At 43.5% G+C, this 24464-nt stretch overlaps 1 protein-coding gene across 1 annotated transcript in view; it reads right to left on the bottom strand.

The window, feature by feature from the left end:
* LOC117728706 (sphingosine kinase 1-like) overlaps positions 1 to 22322 on the bottom strand; it is a 32919-nt gene extending 10597 nt beyond the window's left edge. The window contains exons 1-2 of the mRNA XM_034529499.1: positions 21741 to 22322; positions 6593 to 6742 (exon numbers count right to left, since the gene is read on the bottom strand). Coding sequence (XP_034385390.1) covers positions 6593 to 6742; positions 21741 to 22167 — 577 coding nt within the window. The 5' untranslated portion in view covers positions 22168 to 22322. The remainder of the gene's footprint in view (positions 1 to 6592; positions 6743 to 21740) is intronic.
* Positions 22323 to 24464: the final 2142 nt, after the last annotated feature.

Below are 24464 nucleotides of genomic sequence, written 5' to 3'. Positions count from 1 at the left end.
CTATGATGGAATATTTATGTTATTCTTTATCATATGCAGACGCAGCATTCTGTTGTTGTAAAAAGAAAATTATACAAACGCCGTGGAGCATTTGATGTGTTTCTTTAAAGGCTATAACAGAGCTGTCACCACAGCCTCATGAGTATGAGAAAAAAGGAACATAAACATAAATTGTTTGTAGAGTTGTGGAAAATATGATCAGTCCCCAAATAAAAAGCGGCTTATCTCAGCAGAAGGTCCTCTAGCTCTTTGCTGTAATGACAGCAGAAAATACGGCAGAGTTGTTTTTCATGCAGTATGTGTGACTTGGGATCATGATCTGTACATAGCCAAGTTCAAAAATAAAGGTCAAGCAGTCAATTATAAAATATTTGATCACTTTTTATTTACATAAAGAACCTTTATAAAAGAACCCACAAATCATCCAGACTTTTCAGGGACCTGAAAATAAGTTGTCCTCGTTGGTGTCTCTTCTGTGTAACTACCTTGATCTTCACACACACACACACACACACACACACACACACACACACACACACACACACACACACACACACACACACACACACACACACACACACACACACACACACACACACACACACACACACACACACACACACACACACACACACACACACACACACACACACACACACACACACACACACACACACACACACACACACACACACACACCCCTCTGGAGAGGAATCTGATTTCTTGAGCTCTCTTCTCTTCCCTTCTCTTCTCCTAAACTCTGCAGACTATCAGTCCAGTCACATCCCATTTCCTTATCTATTCAGAGGCTGTAAACTAAAAGGGATCGAAGGGCCCAAAGTTGAAGAGCGGTGACACTGCAGTGTGATGAGGAGAGCTAAGAGCAGTTTGAGAATGCAGCTCCCCTCATCACACAGATTGATAATGGCCAAACGACGCGACGAGGAGAAACACTTGTCAGGGAGGCAGATAATTGACGCTTGTGTGATGTTTTTTTATGGTTATGGTGCAGAGGTAAGAGGAGGAGAGGCGTGTGCGTAGTGACTAACTCATTGCCTCTGGTCACAGCCTGGACAGGCTACAAAGATGAGTACGCTCCTGTGGGGATAAACATACACATCTGAGCATTTGCAAGCAGCATTGTTCACCAAGTTACTATATTGATAATGTTCATGTCGCCATCTGGTGTTGAACATTTTAAAACTAAAGATTGTCAAGCTAATTTGATAAGTTATTGCAACAGTTGAATGGATATATGATTTGTGTTTTTTCTCACAATGTTGAGACATTCACAGAGCAAACAATAAATCACTATGTTCACTGCAGCCTTCATCTCTTAGCCTGGAGTCAAACTACAAAGTGATCACTCCATTACCAGCATGCAAAGAAGCAGCCATTACAGTGACCAGATCTCCGCCAGGCGTGTCTGCAACGACCAATACATGCTGTGATGTTTGATTTAATTAATACAAACCACAATTGCCTCCCCCCCCATGTCTAGACCGCAAGTCTATCAGTTGCGTTTTTAGCTTTCACGACGGATACGTTCTCATTCTATGCAGATGTCTACTGACTCTGCGCAGGCGTCTCAGCTCCGTCACAACATAAAGCATTTATTTAGGCTTCACCTGTGTGTTCCTTTAGCAGTTGGCCAAAACAATATATTTGAGCAAACAGTTTTCCTCAGAGACAAACAGTCTTTGGTTTCCCCCACTGTGTCTCTGGGGGCCGAGTGGCAGCTGGGGGTCAACTCAGCCGTGTTATCACCAGTGGCCCCATACCCACCGGGGGCCAGTTAAGCGTAGGGAAGTATAGGGAGGAAATATTTAAAAAAACGCCAATTAAAAGGTGTTTTGGGGGAAAGTGTGAGTCACTGCAACCACGAGAAGTCTTCGAGCGTACAGCTATAATTGGCCACCCAAAATATGAAGCAGTTTGCTGCAGTAGAATGTCAGATTTTGCCACGGACAGACACAAAGACTCACGGAAGCATGCGCACTCATGAGCGATCGCATGATTTCCTGGCGGAGATAATAGCTATTCTATTGCATGCATGTGTATATTATACGGAGCAACATTATAATTCACTCTGAGCTGAAACTTGCTGCGAGTTGACCTGCAGATGCAGGTGATCATTTCATTGAATCCCCTCCCTGCTGTCACACACATCCAAACTAATAACTGCAGTGCTAAATGACAGCAGCTGGTGACAGTTGGAAAACCGTCGCTCCTTTAAGTGGGTGTCGTTACAGCGGGAATCAGCGTCAACACCACGGCAGGTCGGTCGGCTGCCAGGAAGTGCGTGAGGGAGTAGCGACACAGAGAAGCGCACGCATTTGTACATGCAGAGGACAAACACACATTCTAGCCTGCAGTGTCGCTCTCGCCTACACACACACACACACACACACACACCTACACACACACACACACACACACCAGGGAGCGCTTCAGGTGCAAATGTTGACTGACATTTTTATGACTTTTTGTGTGTGAGACTCTCTGTTTGTCCCCATATATTTCCCCTCACAAGACCTTGTTTGTTGCCAGCGTGTCCCCATTGCTACCTGCAGTCGAGTCCTGAGGCTGAAATGTCTCTGAGAATTTACATCATGCAGGTGAACGTCAGATGCCATTAAATAGACTTAGACTGGCTGTATACGCCGTGTTTGCACAGTCAAAACTCTCAGTTAACAGCTTGTCACGTGTGTCTATTACTGCCCCAGTGTGCACAAGACCAGTCACACTTGTGTACATGTTTCCACAGCCTCATTCCCCCAACTCACAAAAACAGTCTTATTAAGTTTACTGAAACAGCTCCTTCTTAAATATATATATATATACCCACACTATATATATATATAATGAATGCATCCACAAACCACCTCCAGAGAAAGTTCTTCTTTCAACCCACTGTCCTTAAACCAAGGTTATATTTTTTTTTCCCCAGTGTGAAGTGGGACAGACAGTAATAGAAACACACCTCATCACAGATCCAGAGAGACTTGAATGGGTTGAAAGGCTACAGGCGCTGAAAGACACTTCCTCAGCCACGCCTGAACCACGATCAGCTAACAAGAGTAGATGGGGAATATGTTTGCGTCTGCCAGTGGGGGGGGAAAAAGTACCACAATAGTTCAACTTTCAAAAGTGTATTTACACCAAGCAGCAATTTTACAAAGTGGTAACAACCACATTAAACGAGTATAATCCTGGAAATTATTGCTTTTGAGTCAGAGTCATGGTGGAGAGACTTGTATAGAGTAGATTGATGGCTCTAAAATATCCTCAAGGAATTCACTAAAGTTACACACGAGAAGAGACGCATACGCCACATCCGTCAAAACATGGCCAGACCAGTTCACTCTTGAGATCCATCTGTTCTGCCTGTTCAGTCACATGACGTAACAAAACTAAAACTCTCACAGAAAAGCCAAAAAGTCATAGTAAGGGGAAATATTTTGCCTCCATTTTGATCTGCTATTCTTAAAATTTAGCAGGCCTCTTGTACTCTCAACATTGGGGTACTTGCAAAAGACAAACCTCAACATAAAAACAATATTCAAGATTGCAGAGATATCCTAACGTCTGGTATGAGCGATGCACCAAAATCGATGCAAACCGATTCCCATATTTTATAGGATCATTTTCCAAGATCGCTGTCCTCCTTGTCCATACAATAGCTGTCTTCAAATCCTCCCGTGGGCCAAAATGAGCTCCAACACAGTTCACCTCGTGAGATGAGCCATGACGTTCCTTAAGGGAGCCACATGGATGGTTGCCTTAAAAAGGAAAAACAGGAGATAGAACAAAAAGGAGCAGCACTGAGAGGCTGTCCGAGGAGATATCCGTCTCCTCTGGTGAATATTTGTAATTCGTATTGAGCAGATGAGTCCGAGCACGAGAGGAGGACGAGCATGATGCTGTCGTTTAATTAATACTGTGCGACGGACATCTCAGGGTGCCCGAGCAGCGAGGGAGACCGCCTGAGAGGAATCAGTGCGCCGTCTTTACGACCACGTAGAGACGTGCAGAGGCTCACTATAACAACACACGCTCACTCCCACAGCAGTTCAGTCATCCTGCATCTGCCCTCCACCCCTGGCAGTGCCCACAGCTGCTACACAGCCAAGGATCCCATAATGAGCCTGTCTGCTTCTGTTAGCATCGACATACAAGAGGCCTCCAGCGGCAGGCGATGATACACGAGAACAGATAGACGCGCTGTTAAGCAAGTGTTATGGACAAACATATTATCATAACACACATGGTTTTCATTGATCAAATTGGCTGTGTCCCAGTTATTCACAACAAAAAATTAAGGAGAGAAAAAAAACACACAAAAGTGAAAATGTGAGGAATGGATTAAAGTGTGTAATGTCTGTTAACATGTCTGGCTGTTTGAGTAGTCTGGCCCATTAAAGGCAATGGGGGTTTCCAGCAATTGATAATCTAGTAATGTTTGCTCAACGTGGGGAAGGTGCCACGGTGCTGGATTTTGAATGAATGCAGCCGAAGGGCACGCTCCATGTCGACACACACACACACACACACACACACACACACACACACACACACACACACACACACACGGCCACTCTGACTCTGCACACAGCAGAGGAGGCCGAGAGGAGCAGAGGAAAACACGGCAATGTAACAACACGGTGGCTTCTGTCAAATATGTCTGCGTTGTATCTGGAAGAGCTAAATGGGGATTTGTGCCTCAGTATCAGATGCCAAGGGGGGGGGGGGATATGTGACAACTTGAGGGGGCTGCATGCTGGTGGCTGGTGGCTGGGGGCACCTCCCCCCCCCACATGAGGCCCAAAGGCACTTTGGCGATGCCTACAGCGAAATAAGAAGAAAAGAGGAAATGCAAGCAAAGGGCAGGATACAGACACCGCCACACACTTCTCCTGGGTCACAAGTGAAGATTGAGAGGGATTATTATCATACGTTGTATTTTTAGAAAACTCCTGCATACTATACTTTTTTAATGAATCGTTTACCATATAAAGTCCTTCGTTACAACATATACACAAGACAACTTTTCTTAAGATTTACGATGAAATGTGTCGCTTCTGACTGATGAGGTGTGAACTGCAAATATAAATACTTTTAAGTAAGGAAGTTGGAGGGTATCGGCTTTATCAAACGGTGTCACCTGACAAACTGAACGGTTATCCGAGTCCAGTGAAATATGTAAATAGGATTGTTTCTCGTACTGTGGATGTACAAAAAACTAAACTTCTGCTGAGACATTATTCAGGGCTATTTTTGAGAGATTAGAGTCAAAGTTCTTCAGATCTGTCAAAGGGATTTTCTGTCACTGTATTCAGATTTCCCTTTCAGTAGCCATGCTTTTTCATGCAGATTTGGGGGATTACATCTATTATGTATTCTGCGGGATTAACTTGTCCAAAAGTACATCTCAGAAATCACAAAAGGCTCAGTTTCTTTTAGTGTGTTTTCCCCGGCGCATGCAGGAAGATGATTTCTCATGCGTCTCCGTCTGTCTGCCCTCTTTTTCTCCATCTGTGCACCCCGCGCTGGGATGGAGGACTTTTTTTTGTGCCTGTTATCTGTACTGATTCATGAACAAACCCAGACAGAGGGTGACACTCAAAATAAAAGACGAGGGAAAACTCCAGTGAATAACTGCAATGATCCGGCTGAGCATATGATACAGTATGGGATGAGTGAGCGGGTTTAATATGACACTATATAATAATTACCCCCCCAGTGTAGATTATGGTGACGATAATGATTGCATCCAGATTGCATCAAATCACGGCAAAGGCGGATTTTGTGTGAATGTGTGTGTTCATCATGTGCATGTTTTTCATCCATATGTGTGTGTGTCACTGTGTGGAAACACATTTATTACATAACAGATCTGCATGCATATGGGTCAGAGGCACTTGATCGGCATAATGATGGTGACAGCATGAAAACACGAAGGGGATTTAAACTAGAGGAGAGGTACTGGGACAGAGGGAGGGAGGTGATAGTGTTACTGCGTAGTCTTTGCTGAGATGTGTGTGTGATTGTGCGAGTGTTTGGAGATCTGTCAGCCCTGATTGTGCGAGGGGCTGTATTCTGCGTTGGTCCGATAAGATTCACCAACGTGTTAAACGATGATGTTGAGGTGATAAAATGAGAAGATCACAGTCTCAAGAGGGTGAAATTAAGTAAAAACATCTTATTTTTGTCATTCAAGGTTTGTTCATTATGATTGCCAATCAATCAATGACTCCAGGAATATTGTGCAGGAGGAATAAGGCTGCATTACAGTAAGACTTTTCTAGCCGTTCTATTTTATTTTAGCATTACCAACTCAGTCATTATATCCACCTTACTTGTGATTATTCATCAAAAGTCTCATTGTGGAAATATTTTGTAAAAAGTAGTCAACCCCACAATATCGCCGCAATTAAATCAAGGTAATCGTAATCAAGGTATTTGATCAAAAGAAATCGTCATATTTAATTTTCTCCGCATCACCCGGCCATACTTTGGATGAGCGCTAACAGCTTTTATGCACATAAAACACACGAGCAGTCTCGTGTGTGTGCCGGTGCCTCCAACTCACCAGTGATGACCAGAGTGTGTGTGACTCCCGCCTCGTTCAGCATGCGTTGGATGTGGTTGTTGTAGAGAGTGAGCGCCTGTCCTTGGCCGCTCTGTGGGTTCACCAGCAGCATCATCCGGCTCGGACGAGACAGCGTGCTCATCAACACCCCTGCAGAGGACAGGGAAGACAAGGTCACTTCTCCACAACACACGGCCAGAGTTGTACATTAAGGCTGGCTCATATACGATAAAACGGTCACCTGGAAAGTTTTAACTTGTTTGTTTTTCAGAAGACTTGGAGTGAAAGGTCAGACTCTCGTGACTGTACTTTTGGATTAATATATATTAGATATTTTAACATAAAAAGACAAACAGTTAATTATTTTTGCTACACTTTTGTCATGCACATGCTTGCTCTCTTTTAGAAACCCTTATGTACTTGCAAGGACAAGAAATCAAGTGTCTCCAGGAAAAAACCAGACTATGAAATAATTAATTAATTCATGATTTAAATAAACTTTGAGTGTATAAGGGCTGAGATGGAATTATTTACCAGACGGTAATGTCGTTATATCTTTTTTGACAGTCTGTATGTCATATTTACTGTTGCCATCAGGGGGTTACACTGATGTTACACACACACAGACAGATCTTTTTAAGAATACGATCTTGGCGAAGCACTGAAGGAAGCTGGTTTGGGCCTTTTCTTTCTCCCAACGCCTGAGGAGAATTAATTAAATACTGCAAGGAAAAGAGCCTTGCTAAAAATATTAGTTCATCTAAGACGCGATGGGGACACAGAAATATAGATATGATGGAAGTCCGGGTTAATAATGTTAATGATGGATTCTTGGAAGAACTGTTTTTTCCCCCCTCTACCTCCCTTCAAATCTGAAGCGTACATCTTATAATTTTCTCTCCTTTTTCCCCCGTCTTCCTCAAAATATGTTTTTCCGTAACGTCTCAGCTGGGAGAGAAGTGGAATAAGAGCAGGAGTGTGACGGGGAGCCGTCAGCCACATTAGAAACACTGCAGCTGTGGGACGGCTTTACAGGTCGGTACACAGAGTCCTTTCTGTTGTAGAAACGGCGTGCTTTGCTATGTGGCGCCTTGTCAACTCACACACACACACACGCTCACACACGCACACACACACTAAACAAACTAAAGTGCTTAACGATGGGCGGGAACAACTGAAGGATGAGGATGTATGACTGGTTCTAAACCTAATTGGCAGGTTTGGTTTCAGTGGATACTGCCCTTTCAGTGGATTCACAGTGATCTCACTGGAACCTGGTGGAACAGGTTACCACGCCTTCACCTTTTCATGTCCCCCTCTGCTCAGTTCACCTCAGTTCAAACTCCCAGCCACATGTCTCCCAAAAAGGAAGGCAGGTACGTAGATGCTATGTATACTTTTTTTTCAAACAACCACTTCACATTCCTTGTGACCCCTTTCTCTGTCGGATGGATGTTTCTATGGAGTCATCTCCAAATCATAACGACTGGACTCCTGAGGGGAAGCCACAGCGGTGCCCTCGTGAATCAGCGGGCATGACAGCTGGCACTGAGGACCCTGACCTTGCCGTCTGTGTGGCCCAACACCCACATGGAGCTTGTTGGCTAAATCTAACCCCCACGCCACTTCCTGTGTGCCACCCCTCCCCTTCTCAAAACAATCAAGAGGACGCTATCTATTCATCTGGGTTTCCTATTCTGTCCTTAGCTCGGCTGCAGCGTCATCATGGCTCGGAGCCAGTGTGTGTAATGTGTCTAATAAGGCCCACTCAAATCAACAGACATGTATTTTACCCAATCTATTATCAAACTGTATCCACCATGCTGGAGTATTGTGCAGTAGATTTGTATGGAGGTGCTCATAGGTGGTTCATGGTTTGTTTGTATAGGAATGGGTGTAGTTCTGGCTAATGAGGATGCTGCTGATAAACATATCGGGTGAAAGCCACTTCATTGTGTCTAATCTTGTGTTCTGTTTTTGGACAGTGACGTTATCCATTTGTTAACTGAACCACAAGGCATGACAAAGAGCTTTGATTGGCAAAATTACCTCCACAAAACAAAAGGAGAAAAAGTGAATTCCTGTCCCGGATGAAGTGATGAAGTGGGAGGCTCTCCAGAAATCAGACTGAATCGTCATCCACACAAACAGCAGCCGAGATGAAAAAGATGAAAGACAACACGACGGCGACAAATATCTGCATCTCAACTACTTTCCCTTCATATGTGATTACAGACGTCTCATGTGCTCTTTTCAGACCAAGACCATGGGAACTGTCCCAGATCTTAATGGAATAATCACTACGGAGGTATTCACCACAGGAAATGACAGCCGAAATGAAAAGGGAAAAACCCAGCAGCCGGAAAAAACACATTTTCCAGGAGGTTCCCTATAATAGCTATCTGGGTGCATGCAGAGTCTGAGAATAGACAGCTTTCTTAGCTTTGCAGGATGGATGCAGCAGACGCAGATGAACGTTTAACTTGAAAGCTCAAATGTACCATCTTTTCACTTTTCCACGAGATCCCCAAATGTGTCCATTTTTATTCATTGACGTCTGGACATTTTACATGAAATGAGGGTCAAATGCAAACATGACTCAGCATGTTTGCGTCCTGGTAAATGACTGAATGCCTCCACGACCTCACATGGCCGTGGCTGCTCGGCGACTCGCGCTCACTCATCGTGATGACCTGTGCATATGCGTCAGCCAGTCGTGCTGGTGTCTCACTCAACTTCCTCCAGATGCACTCCCCGTCAGCAGTGAAGCATGACGAAGCATCAACCGCCTGCGATCGAAGAAGAAAGTAGCAATCTTGATTAAAAAAAAAGAGTGGCTTTCATCACACTTAGCGGAGCCCACCACACACACACACGCAGCCGGCATAAATGTGCGACTCGGATGGGACCGGTCCCACTCTGTCCAGATTTAGTGTCAGTGGGGTATTGAGGGGACAGATGAGACATCAGGACTCGTTCTGAGGTGCATTTCATTTGGAAGAACAGAACCTAGAGGAAGCTTTAAAATATAAAAATGAAACACAGTAGTAATTGAATGAATGATATGAATTGTTATTAAAAGTGAACAAATCAAAAACAGGTTTGGGTTACATTTCTGTCTCAGTGGTGTTTCGGGCTTTAAGCCTTTTACAAACACCCATTAGGAGGGAATCCAGTTTCCACATTAAAGGATTATTGGATTAACATGTGTTTGACCTGCTACTGTACTTACACCCTCCCTGCCCCCTGTAATTTGACAGATATGTCCAATCTTACTAAATGTTAGCTTTTGTCCCAGGCCAGCTGAGGGCTTTATCATATTCAGGTATATATGTATGTCTGTATCTCACGTGGTCTGATGTATCTGGAGCACAAAAACAACACATTTTAGGCGCCAATCGAAGGCTAGAGTCGACTCAAACTGACGACACACAACTTAAAACTGTTGGTAGATGATTCTTTTTGCTCCGAGCGGCTGAATTTCAGAAAAACATCCTTTTTGCAGATATGGGATTGTCATCCGATCTGTTGTGCCTCTAAACCGAGCTTCATGCTGCAGTTAACTACATACCAACTGTAACCTCATGATGGCAACTTAGAGATACAACACAAGGCCGGGGACATATCCATCATGATTTGAGGTTCAGTTCTGCTGCGAGTCCTCTCAGATATCATCCACACTGACATACTGTATTTGGAGCCTCAAGGTTCGGATCCCGACTGCACTGCAGGTCACTGTGGACCGAACCAGTTTACCTAGTGTGATTAAACGTTTAGTGCATGGACCTGAGCGGTGTCTGAATGTGTGCGTTTTTGTTTGTTTGAAGCATATTGCACATTTTACACAACTACATAATATTATTAATAATAATAATACTACATTTAATTTGTATCGCGCTTTAAAAAAGGTACTCAAAAGGCATTTTACATGGTAAAGACGGAAACAATAAAAGCAATAACAATATAAACAAGGCCGAGACAACAGTAATAAACAAAAACATACATACATCACAGGTTAAAATCTGATTTTAAAGTGCAGTTTTGAAAATGGGGAGTGACGGAGAATGTCTGAGGTGATGGAGGAGAGAGTTCCAGAGGGAGGGACAGCAATGGAGAGGGGGGTAAAGAGTAGGGGGGGTAAAGAGGTTGGCGTCTACAGATCTGAGGTTGCGGGTGCAGGAGGTCAGAAAGGTATGGAGGGGCGAGGGGCGAGGTTGTGATTCAATTTGAACTGTATAATATACATGTACTGTATACAAACATTTATTATACGCTAAGTACATGAATCATTTTGAATACAGGACTTCTCTTAAGAAGCTTTGTGTACCTATAACCGGCCTCAGCAGCTACATTGAGGTGCAGTGAGGTGCTGACTCTTCGACCATAGTGCTGTCTCTAAATCAGAGTGGAAGCTGCACACAGCAGATTTTTGCCGAGCCAGAACCACAAAGGGTGTGGAAGGAGGCGGAAGAGGTGGTTGGTGGCAGCGGTTAGCTCGCTGTAGGTCTATATTAGGAAAGGCAGAGAGTTTATGACATTGAGGTTTTTATTAAAATCATCCTGCACCACGTGTTCACGTCTTCATACTGCATCCCCTGCATTGTTACGCTAAAGAGATGGACGTGAGACAGAGAGACAGGGCGGCAATGCAGAGAGAGGAGGATGTCTCTTTTCTATGAGTATTTTAGGCTGCTGGGGTCGGATTAGGGAGAAGAGGTTAGGTTGCTGCATGAAAACAAACTTTCCAAAAGTCACTTGGTTACATTCCCACTTAGTGTAATGTTTAATTTTAAGTGTTCTTTTCATTTTAATTACCTGGGGCTTAAATTCTTAATTATTGTCAGCTTAGTTGGCACTACGTTCAACTGTATGTTCACTTTCTGCAACTATTAGCCAGTTTTGAATAAAAACACAAAAACATGAGAGCACAACATACTGCAGACGAAAAGGAAAAGAAAAAGAAACCCACATGTTCGTTTACCAGTCAAAGGCAGACTTTCTCTGAGGTAAACCAGCTGTTCTGTAGGCTGAATGGTCAATTAGTGGTTGTTGTCGGCGTCATGAAATGACTCGAGAGGCTGATTCTGAGAATAGCAAACTGGGTGAGCACCGAAGGCTCTTTACACTTGGCAGTGTAGTTTGAGATGTAAATATTCTGCGACAACGACAGGAACAAAGTTTCATGGGGTTTTACGCTGAAGTGCATTATGCCAAAAGTTCCCCGGCATATCAATATACTCAAAAAGACCCAGAGCTGCTGTGAGAAAGCTCCGGGAATCAGAGGTCTCAACAGCGCGTCAAGCTCTATCGCTCACACACACACGCTCACACACACACACACACACACACACACACCTCTAATATTCCAGAGATAAAAACACAAATGGGACTGTGCTGATGTACTAATTGCAACCAAATTTACTTGTTTTCCTTCTCTACAATTGAAGCAATGAAACATGTGGTTTGTGTTGTAAGAGAAGCAGGAAGTTACATAATTCTTGGCCATTCAAGACCCATTAATCACAAGGGTGTGAGCCTTGATGGGATCAGTGTTTTCGTCACAATGTCTGTAAAAATAACTTTACAACTAAAGTGGTTCACGTTGACTTAAAGATCAGGAACTTGTCACTGAACGACAGAAGCTGAGAACATCTGCAGTACGATGAGGTAACACAGTAACAAAAGAAAAGGCATCAAATGATCACATCTGAGAAGCTGGAAGCACTGTTGAAATGTTGAACAATAGATCGATATGTCCCACCACTTCTTCATGTTGTCCCTGACATGATCGCTGGGTCTGTGTGGACCCTGGGCAGAACAGACCTGTGGTGGGAGGGTCCTTTACCTCCCCACCTTCCCAAATCAGGTGTTGCTAAATGTTGGTGTGCTTCAAATTACTTTATTGTCAGGTTGCCCAGTGTAAGCGTTAATCTATTGGGGTTAGGGGAATTTAGCATAAACCTCTTTATTTTGCTTGCGTGTATGAAATTGTGCGTAATAGAGCATACAAACCATCGTCCCAGCGTCAACTCGGTCTCGGCCAGATGTGATGTATTAGTAATAGAATTGACTGGCTGAGAGAGGCCCCCCCGAGACGATTGAATAAGATGCTTCTGACGCTCCATCACTGTCGTGTATACCAACAGCCTTCTTTAGATATAATGCATTAATTCAATTCAATTCAGGTCATTTTGTATAGCCCAATATCACAAATTACAAATTTGCCGCTTTACAATCTATACACATACGACATCCCTGTCCCAGGACCTCACATCGGATCAGGAAAAACTCCCCAAAATTAACCTTTCACAGTAAAAAAAAGGGAAGAAACCTTCAGGAGAGCAACAGAGGAGGATCCTCGGATGGACAGAAGCAATAGATAGTCATGTGTACAGAATAACACATGATCCTTGCGATGATACAGTTTCCCTATGCGATTATCAGTATTTCTTCCTGAACTTAATCTCACAATCTCACTTTCAGCCAGCTATAGAATCTTTAAATAATTAAAATACATACTTATATTAATGCTCATCATACCGCTACTGAGTTTATTAACATACTAGAAAGTGAAGCATTTACACAGCACATCGGCATTGTAATAAAATGGATCTGGTAATATCACGAGGGCTACACATTTAGGATGTAGGATGTTGGACCACAGTGCCGGGGAGCGTGTGTCTGCTTGGGAACAGTGATGTGTCATTTTACCTGATGCATTCTGGGTAAACCACACAGGTAAACAGTGGCTCAAGTGCTCGAGCCAGATGACTTGACAACCCGGAGTGATTGAGTTAATCGATACTAGGAACCCCTCTGCCTGCTGCCATCGCCTGACTAATTATGATAATGCTGTCCACAGCTGAATGTAATCAATTGATTGACAACGAAGGATCAATACTGTTTCTGAACTGACATCTGTGTTTGTGTTTGTCAGAGCAGGGAGGACATGTATGAGGATCTTGAGTCAGTGCACCGATACGCAAAGTGCCAAGAAAGACAGAGCCGACAGCCGGCTGGTCGTAACATGCAGTGTAGTGAGGAAATAACTCGTCTGGAATGCTGTAGTTATTAGAAAGGCAACAGAAAACACACAAGTGATTACCATATTCACATTGATTAATCAGTTGGCTCAGGATTCAAGTTGGCAACGGTACCGTGACACTTTCCCAGGCTTTGCACCGGCGTGATCTGCGGTCTGCGACCCGTCGGATAGCTCTCCCAACAACCGGCTCTTGACCAGAGAGTCGGCCTTTTTGGTGGAACAGTATCTACCTGACAGGAGTAAAGGGATCTGGGGGGAAAACAGACGCTCTCTGAATAATTCTGCGAGGACGCCGGACGTCAAGCCAACGACATTTGAACCAATATCGATGACACGGTCAGGCCGGCCGCGCGGACCTCATTTAGACTAATGGTTTGGATGCAGGGCTCCTGAACATGATGTGGTACGGTTCACAAGGCCGTTGGCGTAATGAGTAACTCACTGCAGACTGCTTCTAGAATCCTGCCGTCACATTCCAGAGATACCAAAGAGATTAATGCTATACTGACCACAGAAATGATCATCCATGTAACCCGTGTGCAAGGAGCACAGTACATACATGCAGCCCACATTGTCGCTCATCACATCCGGTCCTGTTTGACTCAATCACTTCTGGACAGCCAGCCCTCATAAACCCAAGATCCATCTGCCAGTTAAGCAAATAATAGTTAAATAGCTTGTTTGTCAAACCAACCAGCACAAAACATTTACAATATATGAAGACAAAGCAGCATGTCTTCGCTTCTGATGTTTTTTTCATTTCAAAGTAATTAATCAATTGTCACCGATGAATCCCCTGTTCATTGACTAATTGAGCGTTCCTAAATCCCTCCTCCCAAACAGTCATAGTTTAGCAACCATGACAACGCACAGCCGGTCTGAAGTTCTTCTCTACATGCCAATAATGGTTTTAAATGGTCAATGGATGCGACCACTCAAAGAGCTTTAACACTACTCTTCATCATTCACACCCATTCATACACTGATGACAGAGGCTGCTACATGCAAGGTGCCGCCTGCCCATCAGGACTCTAACTAACATTCAAACATTCAGACACAGCCTGCAGGAGCAACTTGGGGTTAAGTGATGCGCCACATCGACGTGGACTCTGATTGAAGGACGAACCTGCTCTACCGGTGAGCCACGGTCGTTTTTAAATATGGTGGATAATGGTGCACGACTTCACACCATCTCTCCGACAGCAGAGAGCGCTCACAGGGTTGCACTCAAGAAAACCTGAAAGAGAAGTTCACTTAGCTCGCTTTCTCACATCGTGAATTAATCACGGCACGCAGTGGGTTTGAAAGTTTAATGGTCGGTTTCTGAAAGTAGTAGACACACAAACACGTACGATGTCGCAAAAGGCGAGTTGGGAGAAGGAGTGTCGACCATCTGACGAGCAGCTGTGATGAATTATACTGCTGATTTTACATTTGACAAACCTATCGTTTGGTCTTTCTCCTCGAAGCCTGTGCTCTGAGTAAATATCCCACATTGTTCAACGATGCAAGCCAGCTGGAAATATTAATAAGTCAGCTCGAGTTTTCAAAATAGCCAGCGACAGTCGTCAGTTTCAGCGGACAAAATAGTCGTTGGCTAGAAATGACGATTCTGCTTTGGTTGACTTCTGTGTGAACTGAAGGAGCCGATGTTACAGTTACTGTTCAGAAATACAAGGAATTCTGATTTTTTATGTTTTTTACTGTCTTCCACAGTAACTTAGTGTCGTTTCAGCTCTAGTTTCCAATGCTCCACTACTTGCACCCTTGTTTAGGAATAAACTAAGTTCTGGAGAACATGAGATTACTCCGGATCCAGCAGGTGTCTCAACGTCTGGATACACTGGATGGAGGCACAGGTTTATTTCATGACTACGGAGCCGGTGAAGTGTTTGGTTCTCTGTCCCAAGGTCAATTGCTCGGTGACCGTCTCAGGTTCGGCTCCAGGCAGTGGACTGACCATGCGTTTCAAAGTTAATAACAGTTGTCTTTTCCGTTGCTAAAAGTCTGATCTTTCCTCTTCTGACAGGCAGAGTAGAATCGCGGCATATTTCGTCTCGTTAAAAATACATTCGTGCAATTGGGGGAATGCTATCTGGGACACAGAGTGCCAGCGATATTATTGCCGTGTGGAGGAAAAAGTTTGTGTGAGGCAACAACAACAACAACAAAAAAAGAAATGCATCTAATGTTTTTTACTTCATCCAGCTGGGACAGCTCGGTGAAGTGGACAAATAATGAGATGACTTATCTTTAGAAATCCAATTAGAGAATGTTTCCCAGCGGAGTAATTGTACCTCTTGGCATTATATTAATTCAATAGCATATTACGCACTCACGTTTCTCAGGTGTCTTTTATGTTAAAATGGTTTGCTTGCAGTCTGGGGTTACCGTAATGTAACTCCCCAAACCACACCAGTCCTTTTGTTTTAGGTAGGTTAAAGGTGATGCGATCTTCGGACGGATAAGAGATAAGAAAGAGGTTCCATACAGGAAATACATACTAAACTCAGCAGCAGTAATGCCATCCTCTTCTTTTATATGAACAAATTTGGTTTAAATTACGTTACTGAAATGTGACTCTGTACCAGACCAGTTGTTTTATTTATTAATTTAAGGAATAGGATGTATGGCCTTTAGGGGGAGTTGATGATAAGCAAAGAATCCTAAATAGCTGTTGGCCAAACTGATGAGAGGAAAGCCTAAATGTCACATTTTGTAAGTGACATTGTAATTGACCATTTCCTAGAGTTAAAGCAGAAACTGATAAAAGACAACGTTTGGTAGTGGGTCCCAAAAAACAAATGAGCGCAGTTTAAAAACACTGCCTTTTAAAAAACAATGGCTGTAATATTAAAAAGGGACGTCGCCTCACTCCAGGTCATGGAGGTCATTTCTCTAAGGTGACGAATGAAACAGCAGAGCTGACGGTATTCATCTATGAATCGATCATCAGATAAATCAGTGGCTATTTTGACGATTGTCTGATTATTTTCTTCCAAGCAAAGTGCCGAGCATTCATAGAGGCTCCAGCTTTTCATTTATGAGGATGTGAGGCTTTTCTTCTTTAGCAGATGAATCAATAAGTACAATAATCATTAGGTAGACTATAGCTCATCTGTTGAGCATATTTGTATATATGGGTAGCAAAGCCATGTTAAATAGCCTATGCAGTAACGTCACATGTGAACGTGTGTGCCTGCGTGCACTTGGATGCTGTTGTGCGCATGCGCAGAATAAACTTTGTGAATTCCCAGACCAACGAGACGATGGTTGTCTGTTGTTTTTCTCCCGTGAATGTTAGCTACTAGGAGCTACTAACTAACCAATTTGGTGACTGCAAAACGATAGACTGCTGCAGGAATGTCTAACGCTACAGGTTATGGGCCCAGTCAATCAGGCCAAAGGTGGTTCAGACTTTTATTCGACGGTGATGAGAAAAGTTACGAGCTCTGGGAAACAAGGTTCCTCGCGCACATGGAGTTACGCCGCCTCAGAGAAGTTATCTCGGAAGACCCGGAGATAGCTGAGGGTGACGCAGCAGCTCTCGCGGAAGACGAGGAAAAGAACGGTGAGGCATATGCAGAACTAGTGCAATGTCTAGACAACAAGAGCTTGTCATTGGTAATGAGGGACGCGAAACGTGATGGAAGAAAAGCACTGAGTATTCTCCGCGAGCACTATGCGGGAAAAGACAAACCCCGCGTTGTGAGTTTGTATTGTGAACTTTCCTCGCTCCATAAGGCTAGCAATGAAACGGTCACGGACTATATTATTCGAGCAGAGACTATATTCACGTCATTAAGAAGAGCAGAAGAGCATATTAGTGATGGGCTTCAGATGGCTATGGTAGTAAAAGGACTACCTGACTCATACAAGCCATTCATCGTGTACATCACTCAGACAAGTGACACTGTAACGTTCGGCGAGTTTAAAACAAAACTGCGAAGTTACGAGAGTACTGAAAAATATGGGAAGAGTGACGTGAATGTTGAAGAAGACAACGTGATGAAGACTAGCGGGGCAACGTGGCCACGAGGAAGAGGAAAGAAAATGGACCTGGCTGATGTTGAGTGTTACACGTGCGGTAAAAAGGGACACATGGCCAGGGCATGTCCTGACGGTTACCAGGTGAGGAGAGAGGAACGAAAATGGGACACACCACACCGAGGAAGGGGACGCAGCCGAGGACGTGGTCGTGACCATGTGAAGAAAGCTGATGGAGAGACAGAGGCAGAGCATACATCTTTCTGTTTCAGGCTGAGTGACTGTCCTACACAAAGAAGGAACAAGAAGGGTCTCATGGTCGACTGCGGTGCCACAACACACATGATCAACGACGCCACAAAGTTCAAAACAGTTGACAAGAGCTTCAGACCCGAGGACCACATGATCGAGCTCGCTGACGGATCCAAGGTGAGTGGGATGGCGAAGATGAGGGGAGACGCCGAAGTCTACTTGCTGGACAGCGAGGGACGACAGGTGAAAACGAGGCTCAAGCAAGCACTCTACATCCCATCGTTTCCACAAAACATCTTTTCAGTCAAAGCAGCGACAGCCAACGGAGCTGAGGTCCGCTTCAAGGACGGTAATGACTTGCTGGTCCACAAGGATGGTACCATATTCAAAATGGATGTGTATGGTAGGCTGTATTACCTTAGCACTGCAGAGGATGAAAATGTTGATGAAGTGTATGGTTGTCATGACATTCAAACGTGGCATAAGATACTTGGTCATTGTAATTTTGATGATGTTGCAAAATTAGAAAAGGTGGTTGAAGGGATGTCTATAAAAAGGAAACATGACAAGTCCAACCAAAACTGTGAAATATGCACACAGGGTAAATTTACACAAAACAGAAACAGACAGGCAGATGCTAAAGCTACAACCGTACTAGAGCTAGTACACACAGACCTATGCGGTCCTATAGAACCCGCAGATAGGGATGGATACAGGTATGCAATAGCATTTACTGATGATTACAGTGGGATGATTTTTCCATACTTTATTAAAGCAAAGAGTGACACGACAAAAGCTACAGAAAAATTCATAGCAGATGTAGCTCCATATGGAAAGATAAAGTGCATACGGTCTGATAACGGCACAGAGTTTACCGGGCAGGAGTTCCAGTCTTTACTGAGGAGTAACTTGATAAGGCATGAGAAGAGTGCACCCTACTCACCTCATCAGAATGGAACTGCCGAAAGAGGTTGGAGAACCTTATTCGAGATGTCTCGATGCATGCTATTGGAGAGTAACCTCCCAAAGCAATTATGGACATATGCTGTACAGACAGCAGCTCAAATCCGCAACAGGTGCTACAGTAAGCGGCTAGAGCAGACACCTTACCGTGTTTTCACAGGAAAAACACCTAACCTATCCAACATGAATATATTTGGCTCTGAATGCTACGTATATCAGCAGGATAAGAACAAGCTGGATTCTAGATGCAAAAAGGGGATCCTTGTAGGCTATGACAAATATAGTCCAGCATATAACGTGTATTATCCCGAGACAGGAAAAGTCCTAAAACATAGGCTGGTGAAATTCCTCACCAAAGGTAGAGCAGATAGACAGACTCAGACAGATTGTGACATGGGGGGAGACATTGAGTGTTATGGAGATACACCATCAAAGATAGTCAACCAGGGTCAGGGACAGCCTGAAGCGGCTGCTGAGGCAGGTCCGACCCAGACAGATAGTACTCAGGGAGAAGAGGGAGAAAAGAAATACCCTATGAGACAGAGAAAGGCTCCAGAATACTTAAAAGAGTACCAGTGTAAAGCTGAGTGTAATAATGACGAATGTGAAAATGTAGATTATTTCTACAGAGTGGCTTGTGATGTACCTAAAACTCTTAAAGAGGCAATGGACTCTAAGAAGTCAAAAATGTGGGCTGACGCGATGAAAGAGGAAATGAACTCTTTGACAGAGAATAATACTTTCACTCTGACCCCACTGCCAAGAGGCAAACAAGCAGTGGGAGGTCGCTGGGTATATGCAGTGAAAGAGAGCCCAGATGGATCTGAGACTTGTAAAGCCAGATATGTCGCAAAGGGGTATAGTCAAGTTGAAGGGATTGATTATAAAGAGACTTTTTCACCGACAGCCAACATGACCTCTGTACGAGCATTAATGCAGGTGGCTGTACAGGAGGATCTTACCCTACACCAAATGGATGTAAAGACTGCTTATCTCCATGCTCCAATAGACTGTGAGGTATACATGGAGCAACCGGAAGGTTTTGAGATCAAGCCAAAAACAGGGGAACACTTAGTGTGTAAACTCAACAAGTCATTGTATGGTTTAAAACAGTCCGGGCGTAACTGGAACATGTTACTGCATGAGCACCTTACAGAGAATGGTTTTGTGCAAAATGATGCTGATCATTGTGTCTACAGCAGAAAATCTGAGAACGAGAAAGTGATTCTGTTAGTATGGGTAGATGACTTAATCATAGCAGCGAGTAACAACACCTTACTCAGTGATGTAAAAGAAATGTTGAAGAGAAGGTTTAAGATGAAAGATATGGGTCCACTTAAACATTTCCTGGGTATCGATTTCAGACAGAGTGAGGGAGAGATCAAAATGACACAAAAGAGACACATAGAGAAGATATTAACGAAGTTTGGAATGTCCGAATGCAAACCAAGATCCACCCCATGTGAACAAAAGTTAAACTTTGACAGTGAGGGTGAAGTTATTGATTCAACAGGATATAGAGAGATAGTAGGTAGCTTGATATACATTATGACATGTACCAGACCTGACCTGAGCTGGGTTGTGAGTAAACTATCTCAATACCTAGCAGAACCAAAGCAACAGCATTGGGCTACAGCAAAACACATACTGAGGTACTTAAAGGGTACTATAGATCAAGAACTACACTACCAGAAATGTGAGGAAAGCATACTACAACTGGAGGGATATAGTGATGCTGATTGGGCAGCCGATAGGGATGATAGGAGGAGCACAAGTGGATACTGTTTCAGCTTAACTGAAAATGGTCCAGTTATATCGTGGAAGAGTAGGAAGCAGCCAACTGTGGCATTATCCACCTGTGAAGCTGAGTATATGGCACTAGCAGCCACTATTCAAGAGAGTATGTACCTTGTACAACTACTTAGAGGGATAGATGGTAGTAACCAGCATCTACCAGTCAAGATATATGAGGACAATCAGGGAGCGATAGCTTTATCTAAGAACCCAGTATGCAGACAGAGAAGCAAACACATAGATATAAAGTATCACTTTGTACGGTCTGCACACGCTGAAGGGAAAGTATCTATAGAATACTGTCCTACTGAAAACATGGCAGCTGATGTCCTTACCAAGCCAGTGACAAGGGCTAAGTTTGAGAGTTTCAAGGGGTATTTGTTTGGAGAGTAATGTGAACTGACAGATGTGAATGTTTTTGAAGTCTTTAGAACACTGCCAGTATGCAACATGTTTTATTTTGGAGTTATGTATTTTTGGTTTCTATTTACCACTATAGAGAGCTATACACATGTCTTTGAGTGGGAGTGTTGAGCATATTTGTATATATGGGTAGCAAAGCCATGTTAAATAGCCTATGCAGTAACGTCACATGTGAACGTGTGTGCCTGCGTGCACTTGGATGCTGTTGTGCGCATGCGCAGAATAAACTTTGTGAATTCCCAGACCAACGAGACGATGGTTGTCTGTTGTTTTTCTCCCGTGAATGTTAGCTACTAGGAGCTACTAACTAACCAATTTGGTGACTGCAAAACGATAGACTGCTGCAGGAATGTCTAACGCTACATCATCGCTTGTGATGGCTCATTCTTGAGCAAAGTCAGACTAAACATCCCCTCAGTCTGCTGTGATGAAATGATTGGTAACAGAAGCCGGGTCACCATGCTGTACTCTGGTATTTCTGACCACTAACTACTTATCTCAATAAAAACAACAGGTCGAGCTAACATTTCCTTTTCCTTTCACTTCGTGAGCGCACACACACGTACTCAATCTATCCATTCCATGATTTCATCCCCTTCATCACCAGACGGAGCTGCAGTGAGTGGACTCCTCCTGACCCTCAACGTCCCGTCCCCCCCCGTCGTTGCGATAACGAGCACTCACCGTTCCTCCGGAGGGACTGCTGGCGTGCAGCGCGTTCTCGGACAGCGCGAGCCCACTTCTCCGCCTCCTCCAGGTTGGCGCGCGGGTCCTGCAGCGCCGCGAGACGAAAGCACTGCTCCGCTCTCTGCCGCGACACCCCGGAACTCACCCAGCGCCGTCTGAGCGGGTAGAAGTGCGCCGCAAAGTACGCAGCCGGGTCCGCGTTGTCGTCCTCCAGGTAAGCCCGGCAGCCGACGCAGTCCTTCAGGCTGAGCACCACCTTGCTGCGGCCGACAGGTGCCGAAGTGAGCCGCTGGACGATGAGGTCCCTCTCGGTCAGGCTCACGGCGCACCGGACTTTTCGGTTATCCGTGAGCGTGAACTCCCCGTACAGCGAAACCGGGTTGATGCTGTTGTTGCGGTCCGGCTCAGCTCTCCTCTGGTCCATCCTGAGCGGACAGGAGGAGACCGAGACGCGGGGAGGTCCGGGATGAAGCAGCGGCCGCTCTGTCACATAGCTACCCGCCTGGATGGTGCGAGCAAGTGGAGACTATGAAGCTGCGACTGACAGCCTGCTGCTCGGACCGGTGTCAAGAGACACGCACCGTAACACACCCTATCCGGTTACGTTTCAGAATAAGACCCATACTTTGTTCCTCGCCGATGGGGTTTGCTACCACATCAAAAAAAAAAAAGACTTGGGAGAAGGCTTTAAAACAACCTTTATAATGTAGGAAATAAATAATAATTTCAATAATATATAAATAAAGATATTGTATATCTTATTGCAGCCCTAAAACCAAAGCAACCTTTAAAAAAAAAAAAAAAAACGTTTTAGCTTTCCTCCTACTTTCTATGCAATATGTAATATTTAAGTAAAGATATCACAAAGAAAATGTCATTGGCGTGTGTAGTTTCCATTCATAATTCCAATCAGCCAGTGATGTTGGGGACATTAGGCGAGTTAGTGAGTTGTATTTAAGAAGGTGATAGAAAAGTCATTACTAGTCTGAATACTGTAGGTTGTAGCAGCACACCTTCAACAGGAAATATATATTTTGGGGGTATTACAAGAGAACGTGATTTTATTGTAATAGTACATTTCTAACCAGCCATTTCAAGCAATCAATGTAATCCACATATTGTCATAATCCATCAATGGACAAATCCAAACTTTTATTTTTAAGGTCATAACTGCCCGTTTTCTTTCAGTTGTTGTGGGTGTCTCGTGCTGACTTCACTCATCTGCAGTTTACGCTGAAACTTTGCTCTACAGTTGTTCTGCCGCTAGAAATAGGTAATCTGCTTCCCCCTAGTGGTACAATGAGGGAAATAAAAACAAACGCCTTTACAAGTAATTTATCTTTCTTTCGATAATGGATTTAGTCCCGCGTGATTGTTGAACATTAATGCAAAATGCTATCAAAAACTCTAGCAACAAATGTCTTCAGATGATTAGAAACAATGAGTGTAGCCCTCTGTATTTAATTAGTTTTCCTACATGCATACAAATACACTGTAATTAGTGATAACTGGAACCAAACGGAAGTTGTGATGAGAAAAAGACCCCCCCCCCCCTCAAAAAAAAACAGTAATTCAAAATAAGCATTTCATTGTTTGGTGTCCTTAAACACATCATTGAAAGTCTGTTCACACATACGGATGACTGCAAATGAAGAAAATTACATTGATTCATCTGTCAAATGATCATGTTTATAATTATGGTTATGGTTGTAATACTTTTCATGTATATTGTATTCATTATAAACATACGTATACTCTTCATAGAGTATGTATATACTGTATATGCACCGTAATGTATTATAAGTTTCTCCAGGCTGTCATTGTTCTAAGTAAAGTAAAAAATACATTTTATTAAAAAAAACATTTCACTTCACTTTAAGCAAACAGTGAAGTGACTATAAGAGTGACTTATGTTCACATTATAATATATTTGAAAATATTAGAATGTATTAGAACTATTGGAATTATAATACACTATAGATCCCTGAAGAAAATGTCAGGGAGTGAGCTTATTAGATACTTGATCTTATAAGTTATTATAAAATGCTATCTGATGAAGCATTATGAATATGAGTGCTTAGAACTATTATTATACAGTGCGATAAGCAGATTATAATTGGGACAGACTACATATTGGCAAACTGATAGAAGTATGTGTATACACACAGTATATAAACCTCCATTAAACACTGAACTGGTCCTGTCGATCTGCATTTGGGTCCAACACGTTTTTCTTGAGTCGGGACAGCGTCAGTGTTTCAGAGAAAAGGAAAAAAAGCAACACAAACAAGCTTTTCTGTTGGTGGTTTTGGAGTTGACCAACACATCCACGAAGAGAGGAGATGAGTTACACAACTCTCACACAACTTTCCCACCCTATCATCATTCAAGCAAGCCCTCCAAACACACCTCTTCAAACTCGCCTTCGCCTGCTAACCCCTTCACCCTACCCTCCACGACATGACTCACTCCAGTTGTTTTCCTTTTTACCCAAAATGTTTGTTTGTTTTGTGTGCTCCTTGTCTTTCTATTTAGTTTTGTTCTGTTTGTCTATGCCCGAAGTAAAGCGTCTTTGAGTGTCTAGAAAAGCGCTTTATACATTTTAAGTATTATTATTATTATTAACTCTGCACTATACAGGCATGTGAGAAGGAACAACAAAAATGCAGTGTGATTAATTACGAGAGCATAATTATAATCTACAATATTGCGTGATAATAA

Source organism: Cyclopterus lumpus, chromosome 1 (assembly GCF_009769545.1).
Source record: "Cyclopterus lumpus isolate fCycLum1 chromosome 1, fCycLum1.pri, whole genome shotgun sequence".
Lineage (NCBI taxonomy): Eukaryota > Metazoa > Chordata > Actinopteri > Perciformes > Cyclopteridae > Cyclopterus > Cyclopterus lumpus.
This window is presented reverse-complemented; position numbering and strand designations above follow the sequence as displayed.